Source organism: Procambarus clarkii, chromosome 48, assembly GCF_040958095.1.
Source record: "Procambarus clarkii isolate CNS0578487 chromosome 48, FALCON_Pclarkii_2.0, whole genome shotgun sequence".
NCBI classification, from domain to species: Eukaryota; Metazoa; Arthropoda; class Malacostraca; order Decapoda; family Cambaridae; genus Procambarus; species Procambarus clarkii.
This window is the reverse complement of record NC_091197.1, coordinates 11,032,855-11,046,395: the sequence shown is the minus strand read 5'-3', so window position 1 is coordinate 11,046,395 and position 13,541 is coordinate 11,032,855. Positions and strand designations below refer to the sequence as shown.

General features: G+C 38.0%; 2 protein-coding genes across 3 annotated transcripts in view; one reads left to right on the top strand and one right to left on the bottom strand.

Moving 5' to 3' along the window:
• LOC123764773 (multiple epidermal growth factor-like domains protein 6) overlaps positions 1-13,541 on the bottom strand; it is a 377,392-nt gene that overhangs the window by 287,932 nt on the left and 75,919 nt on the right. The window lies entirely within an intron of this gene.
• LOC123764774 (uncharacterized) overlaps positions 1-13,541 on the top strand; it is a 131,646-nt gene that overhangs the window by 112,825 nt on the left and 5,280 nt on the right. Inside the window, exons 10-15 of one of the 2 annotated variants that reach the window (XM_045752893.2) lie at positions 993-1,134; positions 2,341-2,422; positions 3,460-3,620; positions 5,159-5,340; positions 6,442-6,543; positions 6,803-6,908. In XM_045752893.2, the coding sequence (XP_045608849.2) occupies positions 993-1,134; positions 2,341-2,422; positions 3,460-3,620; positions 5,159-5,340; positions 6,442-6,543; positions 6,803-6,908 (775 nt within the window). Of the gene's footprint in view, positions 1-992; positions 1,135-2,340; positions 2,423-3,459; positions 3,621-5,158; positions 5,341-6,441; positions 6,544-6,802; positions 12,470-13,541 lie in introns of those variants that run through there. The other variant, XM_045752892.2, reaches the window with a different exon arrangement.

Here is a 13,541-nt window from a genome sequence, read left to right as displayed (position 1 = left end):
TTTATTATGCACCCCATACCCCATCTTGTGGGCGGTAGTAACGTAGACCACTTAAGTATAGCAAATGTAGTTAGAGCAAAATACAGATATGGTATTTAATTTACCTGAGGAGCCACTAACACACTAGTGGCGTCGACGAAGACAGAAAGCCGGCAGCTTGTCAAAGGCCCTTCATTTGTCCTAATGACTTTTCTAGCTGGATTTTCAAATTCAAGTTTTTTTTACATTTACGGCTTTAACGGGTAGGCAGTTTCATGGATTTATAATTATAATTGATAATTAATTATTAATGAGAGTTGAAAATATTTCCTTTCACCTAATGCTTCAGTTCACCTAGCAGTAAATAGGCACGGAGGAGACAAACTATTGTGTGGTTTCATTCTGGGGAAGGTCAATAGTTTGACCTCGAGGGGACCTCAAATTATTATTATCATTATTATTATTATTACTATTATTAAAGGACACCAAAAGTGAGAGCAAAAACAGGATAATTTCTAGGTCTTTACATAGATAAAAGATGGTCAAATTAGTTTCGTTATGCATCTACTTTTTGTGTATAACATATTTTAAGATGCAATCACATCAATTAACTCTGCAAAGTCGAAAATGTCAAAATAATACAAATGAACCAAATTTCGTCTTGTCTGATATTTGTTGCCACTTAGTATGACATAACTAGACGGGCCTGTGAACAGCTGTCGACTTCCTGTCCCCATCAAGGCCTCTAGGGACTAGTAGTAGTAGTAGTAGTAGTAGTAGTAGTAGTAGTAGTAGTAGTAGTAGTAGTAGTAGGCATCCATCAGTCTCAGGAGACTATGGAGTTGCACTGGTGTCAACCTGGTCTGGAGTGGTCTCACCAGGGCACAAAGCCAGGGTAGGTTGATTCAGGGGAGAAGCTGTTACCCAGGCAGCAGGGTAACTAACTCTAGGGACTAACCCACAGGTAAATTCGGGTAAATTTCTCTTTAATCTGGTTTATTATTTTGTCACAGGTAAAGTTGGCTCACTCGGTCTTGGGCCGCATCCTCCTCTGTTTCCTCTTCAGTTTATTTTTTGCCTACCTCTTCCTCATCATCATCAAGTTGTTCTCTGACCCCATCAACCTGGCCAGCCCCAGCGCCTGCGTCGGTGTTGGTGAGTACCTCACCCCGTGTCTTAACATTAGTGTACCTCACCCCGTGTCTTAACAGTAGTGTACCTCACCCTGTGTCTTAACAGTGGTGTACCTCACCCCGTGTCTTAACAGTAGTGTACCTCACCCCGTGTCTTAACAGTAGTGTACCTCACCCCGTGTCTTAACAGTAGTGTACCTCACCCCGTGTCTTAACAGGAGTGTACCTCACCCCGTGTCTTAACAGTAGTGTACCTCACCCCGTGTCTTAACAGTGGTGTACCTCACCCCGTGTCTTAACAGGAGTGTACCTCACCCCGTGTCTTAACATTAGTGTACCTCACCCCGTGTCTTAACAGGAGTGTACCTCACCCCGTGTCTTAACAGGAGTGTACCTCACCCCGTGTCTTAACATTAGTGTACCTCACCCCGTGTCTTAACAGGAGTGTACCTCACCCCGTGTCTTAACAGGAGTGTACCTCACCCCGTGTCTTAACAGTAGTGTACCTCACCCCGTGTCTTAACAGTAGTGTACCTCACCCCGTGTCTTAACAGTAGTGTACCTCACCCCGTGTCTTAACAGGAGTGTACCTCACCCCGTGTCTTAACAGGAGTGTACCTCACCCCGTGTCTTAACAGTAGTGTACCTCACCCCGTGTCTTAACAGTAGTCAATCATTGAGCACAACACTTCTAGAAGTTAGGAAATGTAGATGTTTATCTCTCAGAATGTTTGGTAATATGTTTATTGTTTGTGATGTGTGTATATGTATGTATTAACACGATGTACTGAACGGGGTGAGAATAGCTTGAGCTACCTCATCCCTTTGTGTGTATTTTACCTCAATAAACTTATTTCAATTTCAATTTCTCGAAGTTTTATGGACTTTAATATTCTTTTAATTTTTGAATGATTAAGGTTTAAATTAATGAAGTGAAGAATAACATACATTACACTACATATATAAAACTATATCAGGATTACTCTAATAATAAAAATAATAATTTACTTATATATAAAGGATCATATTACATATGATCCTTTGATGATGATGTTCCCTAACAACTTATATAATTTGTTTATACAGAGGTTAATTTATAATAAAATACAATGTATATGCAGCATTTTGGGCTTAACTTAAAATAATGCGTGATATTGAATGTTAAATGTATTGGATAATATTACTTGAAGGCCTAGAAACCCACAAAAACATTTGCTCTTCCTTGCAGGAGTGTGTATGTACATGTTCTTCATGGCCACCTTCTTTTGGCTCAATGTTCTGTGCTTCGAGCTGTGGTGGAAGTGCGCCAGGTACGTCTCTCATCATGACGCTATGTAACAAGGGCCAGATTCACGAAAGCACTTACGCAAACATTTACGAACGTGTACATCTTTCCTCAATCTTTGACGGCTTTGTTTACATTTATTAAACAGTTTACAAGCATGAAAACTTGCCAATCAACTGTTGTTATTGTTATAAACAGCCTCCTGGTGCTTCGGAGCTCATTAACTGTTTAGTAATTATAAACAAAGTCGCCAAAGATTGAGAAAAGATGTACTCGTTCGTAAGTGCTTGCGTAAGTGCTTTCGTGAATCTGGCCCCAAGTCAATAGCCAAGCTGTGTAACGATGTTCCTCATAACTAATTCCTTGGGGGGTAGAAATAGCCTAAGCTACTCTATCCCTTTGAGATGTATTTCTTTCTTATCTCAATAAACATACTTGAACTTGAACTAATTCGTGTAGATTTCAGATTTTATTTTTTTAAGAAACATTTGTCAGGAATTATGAATGTTAATACTGTATGATTATTAGGAAATTATGAAAACTATGGGAAGCATACGCAGAGTTAATCCTCAGTACAGATACATGTTGGAGTATATATATTGTAACACTCTTGCCAGCTGACTGATGAACATTGCCTTAATAGTAACAAAATCTGACGAATAGTTAACTATGCTAAAGAAGAAAGGTCTATAATGAATAAAAGAAAACAAAATACCACAATAATTTCACTACAAGTAGTGTTCTCTAACATCTTATATTTAGACGTTAAAGCCAATTTTAATGATGCAAATGATAACAGCACAAAGATGGTGAATCAAATCATGATTATACTGTATAGCAACGAATGTATGGTGACCGGGAGCTGGTGTGGTTGAGTGTTGAAACATACTTCTCTATAATGGCCATTTAATGTGTGCATCGAGATTATAACTTGCTTAGCTAAATGAATTGTGGGGCTCAGTCCCTTAGCCCATTATGTGCCTCTGTAACCCTTTCCACTACCGCCCATAAGATGGGTATGGGGGTGTATAATAAATGAACTAAACTAAGTAATGTGTGCAGGCAGGAGAGTTCAAGTGGGAGACGCTGGGTGTGGTACCAGGTGTACGCTTGGGTGTCTCCCATGGTCTTCGGTGCTGTCTCCCTCATCATGGAGTTCACACCATCCATCAGCAACTGCTACATCAAACCCAAGTTTGGCACCTACTCCTGCTTCTTCAGCTGTACGTGGAATGTATTTGTTTGTACTGTACAGTATCTTTCCAATTGCAGGCGATGAGTCACAATAACGTGGCTGAAGTATGTTGACCAATCCACACACTAGAAAATGAAGGGACGACGACGTTTCGGTCCGTCCTGGACCATTCTCAAGTCGAAACGTCGTCGTCCCTTCATTTTCTAGTGTGTGGATTGGTCAACATCTTTCCAATTGTTTCACGAAGGATTCCCACATATTGTTTCACATCCTTTTGACTCGAGTCTTAAATCTTGAAGTACTTATTTTGTTGAGAATTTTGTATATACAGATTACAGTACACAAAGTTTAGTTATATTTGCATTGAGCAGATAAAGGCTGATAAAATTTTGATGAAATCTTTGCTCACAATCGACTTGATAATGGTCCAGTACGGACCGAAACTTCGTCGTCTCCTCAATTTCTAGCGTGTGGTTTGGTTGACATTTTTCAGCCACGTTATTGTGACTCGTCATCTGCAAAATCTTTGCTCCTTTCAATAATTTACGGAACTAATGACTTATTATTCCAAGTACAAAAATCTTTAACTCTTAAATTTGTTTTATGTATCCAATCATGTGGTCATGCACTGAGAATGGACACTGGTCATGCACTGAGAATGGACACATACCACACATGTGCCCCTTTTCCCTTTCATGTGTAAATACCATTAGCCATACACAAATGTATCTTTAACATGCAAACATGCACCCTTAGCCATAAAAAAATGCACCACAAATATACATGAGCAGTTGCTCAATTCTGTCATGCACAGTTGTGACATCCGCCAAACAACTAACTACCTCTCGCCATACACAAGTGCTCCTCCACTATACAAAACTAAATAATTCCTTAGAAACGTGCCCAGCCATACATGTTTTCCACTGTAAATAAGTGATGTGCGAGCCATAGGTAAGTGTTCCCTCTAGGTGTCCTTATCTCACTTATACATCCCGACCATACTTAAATGCTTTCCCCCATCATTTATAAAATCCCCCCAAACACAATACTGTACATAAATCACCCCCCCCCCCCAGTAAATCACAACTGTTCCATACATAAATGCCCCACACAAAACAACTCATGCTGACTATTCACGAGTCTGTTTCTTTTCAAATATACTCCCTCATCTACCCATCCATCAAAAGCACTTCCCCACCCAACTACAAATGCACTTCATGTAAAACAATAATCTCATTCCCATACACAAATAAATCCTTTATCATATACGTTCTCATCCCATACAAACCCGTATTTCCATATGCAGACACTCGTGCCTGCTTTTCTCCCCTGGCATACACATACGATGCCTTCCCCAAGACATACATACATTCCTGCCAACCTTACTCTTGGAGGCCGGCAGGAGGAACATGTACCTCTTCCCCCAAGCCATGAACAGTACATTATTGCTCGTAAACCAGCAACATACACGTGGCATTTTTCTCCCCACTGGTCAAACACATGTGCCTGTTTTCTCCCCTGGCTATACACAGATAGGTGTCTCATCCTCCTCCTATCCTTCCTCAGACTCGGTGACCCATAACAATGGAGCCAAGTGGGCCTACTTTTTTGGGCCCGTTGCAGTGCTGCTGGTGGCAGACTTGGTGTTCTTCATCCTCACGGTGCGCTCCCTCCTGGTCACCGTCCAACAGAGCCACAAGGGCACCGTACAGAAACAGACCAGGCAGAGGCTCAGACTCTGTTTCAAGGTAACTGCTGACTGTGTTTAATGACCTAAGTTTTAATTACAGGATGAGAACTATGCTCGTGGTATCCCGGCTTCCTAGTAATCTTTGTCGTATAGCGCTTTGAAAATTAATTTATTTTGTGTGTAAGTACCTAAGTGTAGTTTCAAGATGAGAGCCATGCTCGTGTTGTCCCATCTTCCCTGTACTCTTTCATATGATGCTTTGAAATGTCATTTGGCCTCCACCACCTTCTCACTTGTTCCATTAATCGTCTACCACTATGCAGATGTGAACTCTCCTAATGTTCTTTTGGCAGCTTTGTTTCCTAGCTTTTGGAGTTGTTGTTTTGGAGTTGCAGTTTTCAAGAATTCTTCTTTGTCAATTTTATTGATTTCTGTTACTGTTTTGTAATAGTGATCATATCACCTCTTTTTTTTATTCTATCGTCTATCTTTTGTATATTTAACACCTCTTTACTTATTCTTGCATAAATAAATTTATTTATACAAGAAGGTACACTGGGCTGTGAGAGTACATAACATTGGTGCTCTTACATTCTTGCAAAGCCACTAAAGTGCATGGCATTTTGGGTAGATCCTTAATCTAACAGAGAAAAGTAAGCGTAATTAAACGGTACAGTGTAGAAGAATTTATTTGCAAGTTGTTGCACTTTTTCCTGTTTACATATGTGCTTCTTGAGATATGGGCACCATACAACTGCTACATATTACAATTTCAATCCCACAAAGGTCATGAAAGGTTATCTAGAAATCCAACATTCTGCATGTAACTCATTATGTATTTATGTACTTTTACCTAAGTAAAAAATTATTTATTTATTTACTAGCTGTACCTGACCACGCGTTGCTGTGGCTCAGTAATGCATGCACGTTGCTGAGCCACAGCAACCCTTCCCTGTCCCCACATCCTCCCCACCATTCCCCACTCTCCTGCCTTCTCATCCTCCCCACCACTCCCCCCCTCCCCCTCACCATCCCCCACTCCTTCATCCTCCCCATTTCCCACTCCCCCATCCCCATGTCCTCCCCACTATCCCTCGTCCCCCCCACCATCAAATATTGATGGCTATATCCACCTTTCACTTTCATTTTTTCATTGCAGCTATTTTTAGTGATGGGTATCAGCTGGCTGGCAGAAATCATATCATTCCAACTGGGGCCTAGCACTGTCTGGTATATTTCTGACGTTTTCAACTGCTTCCAGGCAAGTGTTTTCAAAACATTAAATTATTTTTCTACATTATAACATTTGCATTTCTTATAGTAATTGTAACATATCTTGCCATTCTTTAAATTATCAACATTTTTCTGTTTTCAAATAAGTTTTCAATCTTTCTCAATTCATTATAAATATTATGCCTACTTACTGCAAACTTTTTTATTTTTAAATATTGTACCATATTAGATTGAGTTTAGGTTACTGCCAAGATTCAAGATATTATTTTATAACTTCATTATTTCAGGGGTTCATAATATTCTTAATCTTCATCCTGAAACCCAAAATCCTTGAGGCTGTACGAGCACGACTGTGTGGATGCTGTGGAACTCCTCCACCAGCCAAGCCCCGCGGTACGAATAACTTCAGCTCCGTGATTCTCTCAAACTCTGCCAGCACTGATGAGTTTTCCCTCTCTAACCAACAGCTTTCCTTCTCCCACCCCCACAGCCGACTCTCCCTATCAAATTCTCAAAACCAGTTCCCTATCCCTCCTTCCCGGATTCATAAGCAGCTCTCCCTCTCCTACAGTCGCCCCTCTCAGTTGCATCCTTCTTTTGACACCAAGTCCTCCACCAACTCTTTTGATAAGCAGACATTACCACAGATTGAACCTGAGGCACCAGCATCCAATACTTCCTCTCCTGGCTCCTCTCGCCCCTCAACTCCCAGAACCAATTCTACCCGTGCCTCGCTCTCAGCCAGTTGCAAGTCTGTTGATGAAGCTGCATGCTAGCACTGTGATTTCTGAGCACCCTTACATTGATGCCCCATTGTATATTTGCTTCTTGCATGCCAATAAAAAATGTATAGTGTTCTTGGCATGATTTTTCTCATGTTGCATAAGTGGATCATGATGATTTTACTATTGTTACTGTACATAGTTATAGCATTATAGCTATATATAAATATATATAAATATAATTATTATTAAACATACAGTATTTCTTCTGCATATGTAGCAATGACTCCCTAATTAAAACATGACTGTTCCTGTGATAGTTGTACAGATAACTAAATTAGTTAGACAATTTATATATAAAATACATTATGTGCTGTACAGTGATTGTCTCACCATTTTACTGTGGAACATGATATATATTAATGTATTAAAATAGTACATTAAATAGATATCATTTCATAAGATTTTATTACCTCCACTTAGCAGCCAATCTTGACCTAAACACTTGACAGATTAAAACAAAATTATTCTCCTTTACAAGTGCATTTCCATGCAGTATTGTACTGTCAAAACAAATATTTTCCTGTGATAGCTTATTGCAAATATATTAGCATTTTATAAACCACTGGTGAAATATAGGATTTTTCAATGCAATTAGAAACATCTGCCTGAATTCACATTTATTAAAAGCATATATAATTGTATTTAAGTTTGCATGTGAATATAGCATGAAAGAATGATTAACAATGTGTAGAAAGATGTAGATATAAACCGATACCTCTGTATGTTGACAAAATACATTCCAATTTGTGAAGATTATATATACTGTACTGTACAGAGATTTAAAAACTTCTGAAATGTCCTGAAAGAAGATGTACCTGTACAGTATATAAATGTAACTCAGCTTTACATTACACACATTATAAAAAAAATTGTGTTTGTGTTTACAAACACAACTGTTATTCTATGCATGTTAGTGGCTTTGCAAGAATGTAACATACGATTTCACATATTGTATATTCATAGGACAAAAAATATACAGAGGCACGTGAGTATAATGAATTTTAGATGATTTTGTAGACTATGAAGAACATGCACAAGGCAAAAGATGAGTTTACAAATTGTATACACTGGAAATTAATATGCACTTTCAAAATCACACACACACACATCAGAATTATATGAACATGATTACTGATGATGCTAAGATTATAGGAAAGATAAGAAACTTAGATGATTGTCATGCCCTTCAAGAAGACCTGGACAAAATAAGTATATGGAGCACCACTTGGCAAATGGAATTTCATGTGAATAAATGCCATGTTTTGGAATGTGGAATAGGGGAACATAGACCCCACACAACCTATAAATTATGTGAGAAATCTTTAAAGAATTCTGATAAAGAAAGATCTAGGGGTGGTTTTAGATAGAAAAGTATCACCTGAGGACCACTTAAAGAACGCTGTGTGAGGAGCCTATGCTACGCTTTCTAACTTCAGAATTGCTTTTAAATACACGAATGGTGAAATACTAAAGAAATTGTTCACGACTTTTGTTAGGCCAAAGCTAGAATATGCAGCGGTTGTGTGGTGCCCATATCATAAGAAGCACATCAACAAACTGGAAAAGGTGCAAAGACATGCTCCTAAGTGACTCCCAGAACTGAAGGACAAGAGCTACGAAGAGAGGTTAGAGGCATTAAATATGCCAAAATTAGAAGACAGAAGAAAAGGACGTGATATGATCACTACGTACAAAATAGTAACAGGAATTGATAAAATTGATAGGGAAGATTTCCTGAGACCAGGAACTTCAAGAACAAGAGGTCAGATTTAAACTAGCTAAACAAAGATGCCGAAGAAATATAAGAAAGTTCACTTTCGCAAACAGTGGTAGACGGTTGGAACAAGTTAGGTGAGAAGGTGGTGGAGGCCAAAACCGTCGGTAGTTTCAAAGTGTTATATGACAAAGAGTGCTGGGTAGATGGGACACCACAGGCGTAGTTCCCATCCTGTAACTACACTTAGGTAATTAAACACACACACGGGGGACTCGCTGTTGAGTGGAGAACGCTCAGGGGTCGTAGTCCTAAAGGCCCAGATTCGATTCCTGACCGAGGCAGGAACAAATGGGCCAAGTTTCTTTCATCCTGATTCACCTATACACCTAGCAGTAAATAGGTACCTGGGAGTTTGACAGCTGCTACGATGTGCGTGTGTTAGAGAGAAATCTACTGTATGTAGCAGACATAATAGAGGCAAAATAAATAGATTGGTTAGAAAGGCAGGGTACAAGAGCTAACAGCTCGATTCTGCAGGTGCAAATATAGTAGTAAATACACACACATAGCATATTGTACTGTTTACTGAAATGCATTTTTTAGTTTGAATGTTATACAAACCTAAGTTATGTGAATACTTTATACAGATGATTATACTGTACTGTATATTTATGTAGCACGAATAAATGTACCTGTCAATTGCACCATTATTTTTGTAGGCATAATTTAACTTGCCTCATTTATTATATCTTCATTATTTCAGGGGTTCATAACATTCTTAATCTTCATCCTGAAACCCAAAATCCTTGAGGCTTTTAAATCCTTAAAAGATGTCTCATTTAACTTGCGATAGTGCTGTCTCTATACTGCAAGGTATTTTGTAAGTTTCAATCATGATTCCTCTGCCTTTTCTCACCTTAAGCAATGTAACCTTTTGTTCTTAGTTTATCCTATTATCCCATTGCCAATAACTCTGAAGTGAATCTAATGGCAAACCTCTATCCCTTTTTAAGTGTTCTTATGTGCTTTATGATGGGAAGATTTAATGATATTGCTGCAAATAATTGTCAGTTTCTAATACAATTTTTTACTTAGTCATCCTGTTCTCTCTTTTACTTCTGTCCCCTAGTTTTGGCAATCCAAGTGAGTCCAGGCACTACTCGTAGCTCTTATGCTTTAGAGCCAGTAGCCATGAGGGTGTGTCCTCACCTAATTGTGATTGTAGGTGTTGAGCATTGGCTCTTTGGTCCCCTCTCTCAACTGTCAACTGGTGTACAGATTCATCAGCATGTGTATAGAGTCTGCCTCCACCACCTCATTTTTTAGTGCATTACATTTGCTCGACACTTTAACACAGACAAAAATTCATTCTAATATTTGTGTGGCTCTTTTGGGTACTCTGTTTCCACCTATGTTCCTTTGCTTGAGTATTGCACTACTCATTATAAATAGTCTAGCCTTGTCTGTCTCATCAATTTCCCTGAGAGCTCTGTATGTAATAATCGTTCAAGCACATGTGTGGGTGCTTGCGTGCATGCATGTTTGTGTGATTACTTCAGAGTTAGAGGATGAGAACTATGCTCATGGTGCCCTGTCTTCCTTATAATCTTTGTCATATGATGTATGTGTATTTTTAAAGTCAAACAATGTTAAAATCCACACAAAAATTATTTCTAATGAATCTCTAAGTATTTATGCAATAAAGTGTGTGTATATGTCTAGCTAAAAGGTCTATACTGTACAGTATTAATCAATTCTAGGTAAACATCTGTAAATAATCATGTGTTTGTCTTGCCTTAATAGGCATGAGTCATATGGGACATGACATGTCTTGCAAAATGTATCTCACTTCTAGTTTGACGATAAGTGCAGCATTTAGCTTACAGCAATACGCTTACAGTCAGCTACTTCTTATGGTCAGTACACCACCTATATATATATGAACTCAGAGATCAGACATTTACACTCTGAAATCATGACAAAAATCTGATGAAATATAAATCCTGGACGGGACAGAAATGGTTGAGCACATTTCCTATCACCTACTGTTCCTGTTCACCCCTAGCAGAAAGTAGGTAATCAGGAGTTAGACAGCTTGTTGTGGGTTTGCATCCTGGGTAGGGTCAGTAATTCGACCTTGGAGGTGGGGTGGCGGGGAAAATCTCTATTTATGCGTAACGTGTATGAATACACTCTACCTGCCTGTCCCCCGACACAATGAATTAATATTATTATTATTAAATACAGCATTGCAATAATTTAAGAAACTGTGCACATGAAACAACTATTATTCCTAAAGTTTGCTAGGTGGAGAGTGTGGATGGAGCCACTATCTGGAGCTTTATACACTGCTTCTGGTAAAGCATGTGTTGGTTACCTTGTAGACCTATAATGAGCTGGCCTCTAGGTCTTTCCTTTATCCATTATATGCTGTACACAGTTTATTCATAAATATATATTTATGATATAATCCTGGTAAATATCAAGACAATGTGTGTCATACATGTTGCTATTGATAAACAAAATTCTTTTTGTAATTGTGTATATACTGAAGTTCAGCCTAATAAAATACATTAACAGAAAAATAAAATGAATCACGAATGTTTCCTGCTTAAGTGTTGCGTAAGAGTCAAAGTAATATTTCTATTACATGTTAAGATCCCTTTGCATGGCATTATTTTCTTGGTGATGCAGTATTGCAAATATTATCGAAGTTTGGGTCTGCCCTCTGGTATCTTCAGGATTATAAAATGCTATCCATATTATGTGTAGGTTTAGCTGCTGTAGACCATTGAATTTTTGTAGAAAGTCCTACTCAAAATTCCTCCAAGAGTATGTTAAAAAGTTTATATTTATTTAGCAAGAACCTTTGTTATTAGATTATTTTTAGCTTGTTAATAACTTTAGTATATATTTAATTCCTCCGATACATAGTTACGTTATAATTCATAGTCTTCAAGTGGTTTAACATTTTGTATTTGTATGATGTCAAGTATTCAATTCTCTGGACTTAAAGACTGACAGCTTTACAACACATTATAAACAGCAATGTGAATATCATGATTCAGATGTACAGTATATTTTATTTTGGAATTTTCTGTGTTCTGACCAGCAAATGAAGTATTTAAAATTTTGGTTCATGATAAGAGATGTTTTTGCCTATGATGGGGAGGAAGCATGTGTTCACTGGTACACTGCTCCTGTGGGTTGGGATGTTGGAAACTACTGAACATACAATAAGGTATCAATATATTTTGTCACATTTGCTTATGTATGCTGCCATTAATAATAGGCTTCCCACTCAGAGTTGTCATAATGTGACCACCATGCTGAAATTTACCTGCACTCCATTGTTGCCTATTTTGTATATTATAATGTTTTGTGATGAATTTATTTGTATCATATACCATAATAGAGAAAGGAATTAAAATAAATGCAATTGAAAATCAGAATACACCTTTTTTCAAAATCCCTTATATCTCTTTCTTTTTTTAATACAAACATATATTTCTTGTGTGTCACACCTACACCATTATAAAGTAATCATTGAAAATACCTGTACTGCAGAACCACTTTAAATAGATAAATTTCACAGTATGACTTTCCTCACAGCTGCAGCCTTCATTATAGTATACAGTACTTGATTTTACCTGATTTACCTGAGGGGCCACTAACTCTGGTGGCCTCGACAAGGACAAGAAGCCGACAGATTGTCGAGGGTCCCAAGTTTTGCCTTGATAAATATCAAGGCAAATCAATATTTCATTCAAAATGATCTGCTACCAGAAATTTTAGCCAAATATCCCCAGTTTGCTAACTGTAGGTAGTAACTAAGTGATTGTAACCTATCCACCGCTGCCCACTGGATGGGGGGCGGTGTGCAGGACAAACATATAAATTTTGACACTAGCTCTCCACATATGTCAGTTGCTTAATTTAGAACCTGTACTTGAGGTCGATCTCGAACCCATTGTTGATGTGATGACTTATATTGAATTTTGTAACTAGCTCATCAAGATTGTAACTTGCTTAGCTAAATGAATTGTGGGGTTCAGTCCCTGAGCCCATTATGTGCCTCTGTAACCCTTTCCACTACCGCCCACAAGATGGGTATGGGGTGCATAATAAATGAACTAAACTAAAAAACTAAAAAATCATGTATCATGATAAATCAGTACTTTATATCAATTTCAAATTATTATATCACGATAAAGCTAAACTTTAGTCTATCTGTTTAACACTTTACTAGGTTACCTTTTTCAAGCATCACAATCATAGTGTTGAGTCTACTAAACAACTGGCATTTTATTTATTTAGTTCTATCTGTAACTACATGTTTATCTCATATATCAAATGCACATTAATCCTGCTACCTTCCTGTCTTCTGTATTAACAAGCATAACCTTTAGTAGAATACTGTACGGTATATCAATTATAAAAATGAGTGCCTGTCAATGCTGACAATGGCATTTCCTTGGCTGGCAATATTAACACTAAGTTTTACACATCTTCCACAAAAGAAAG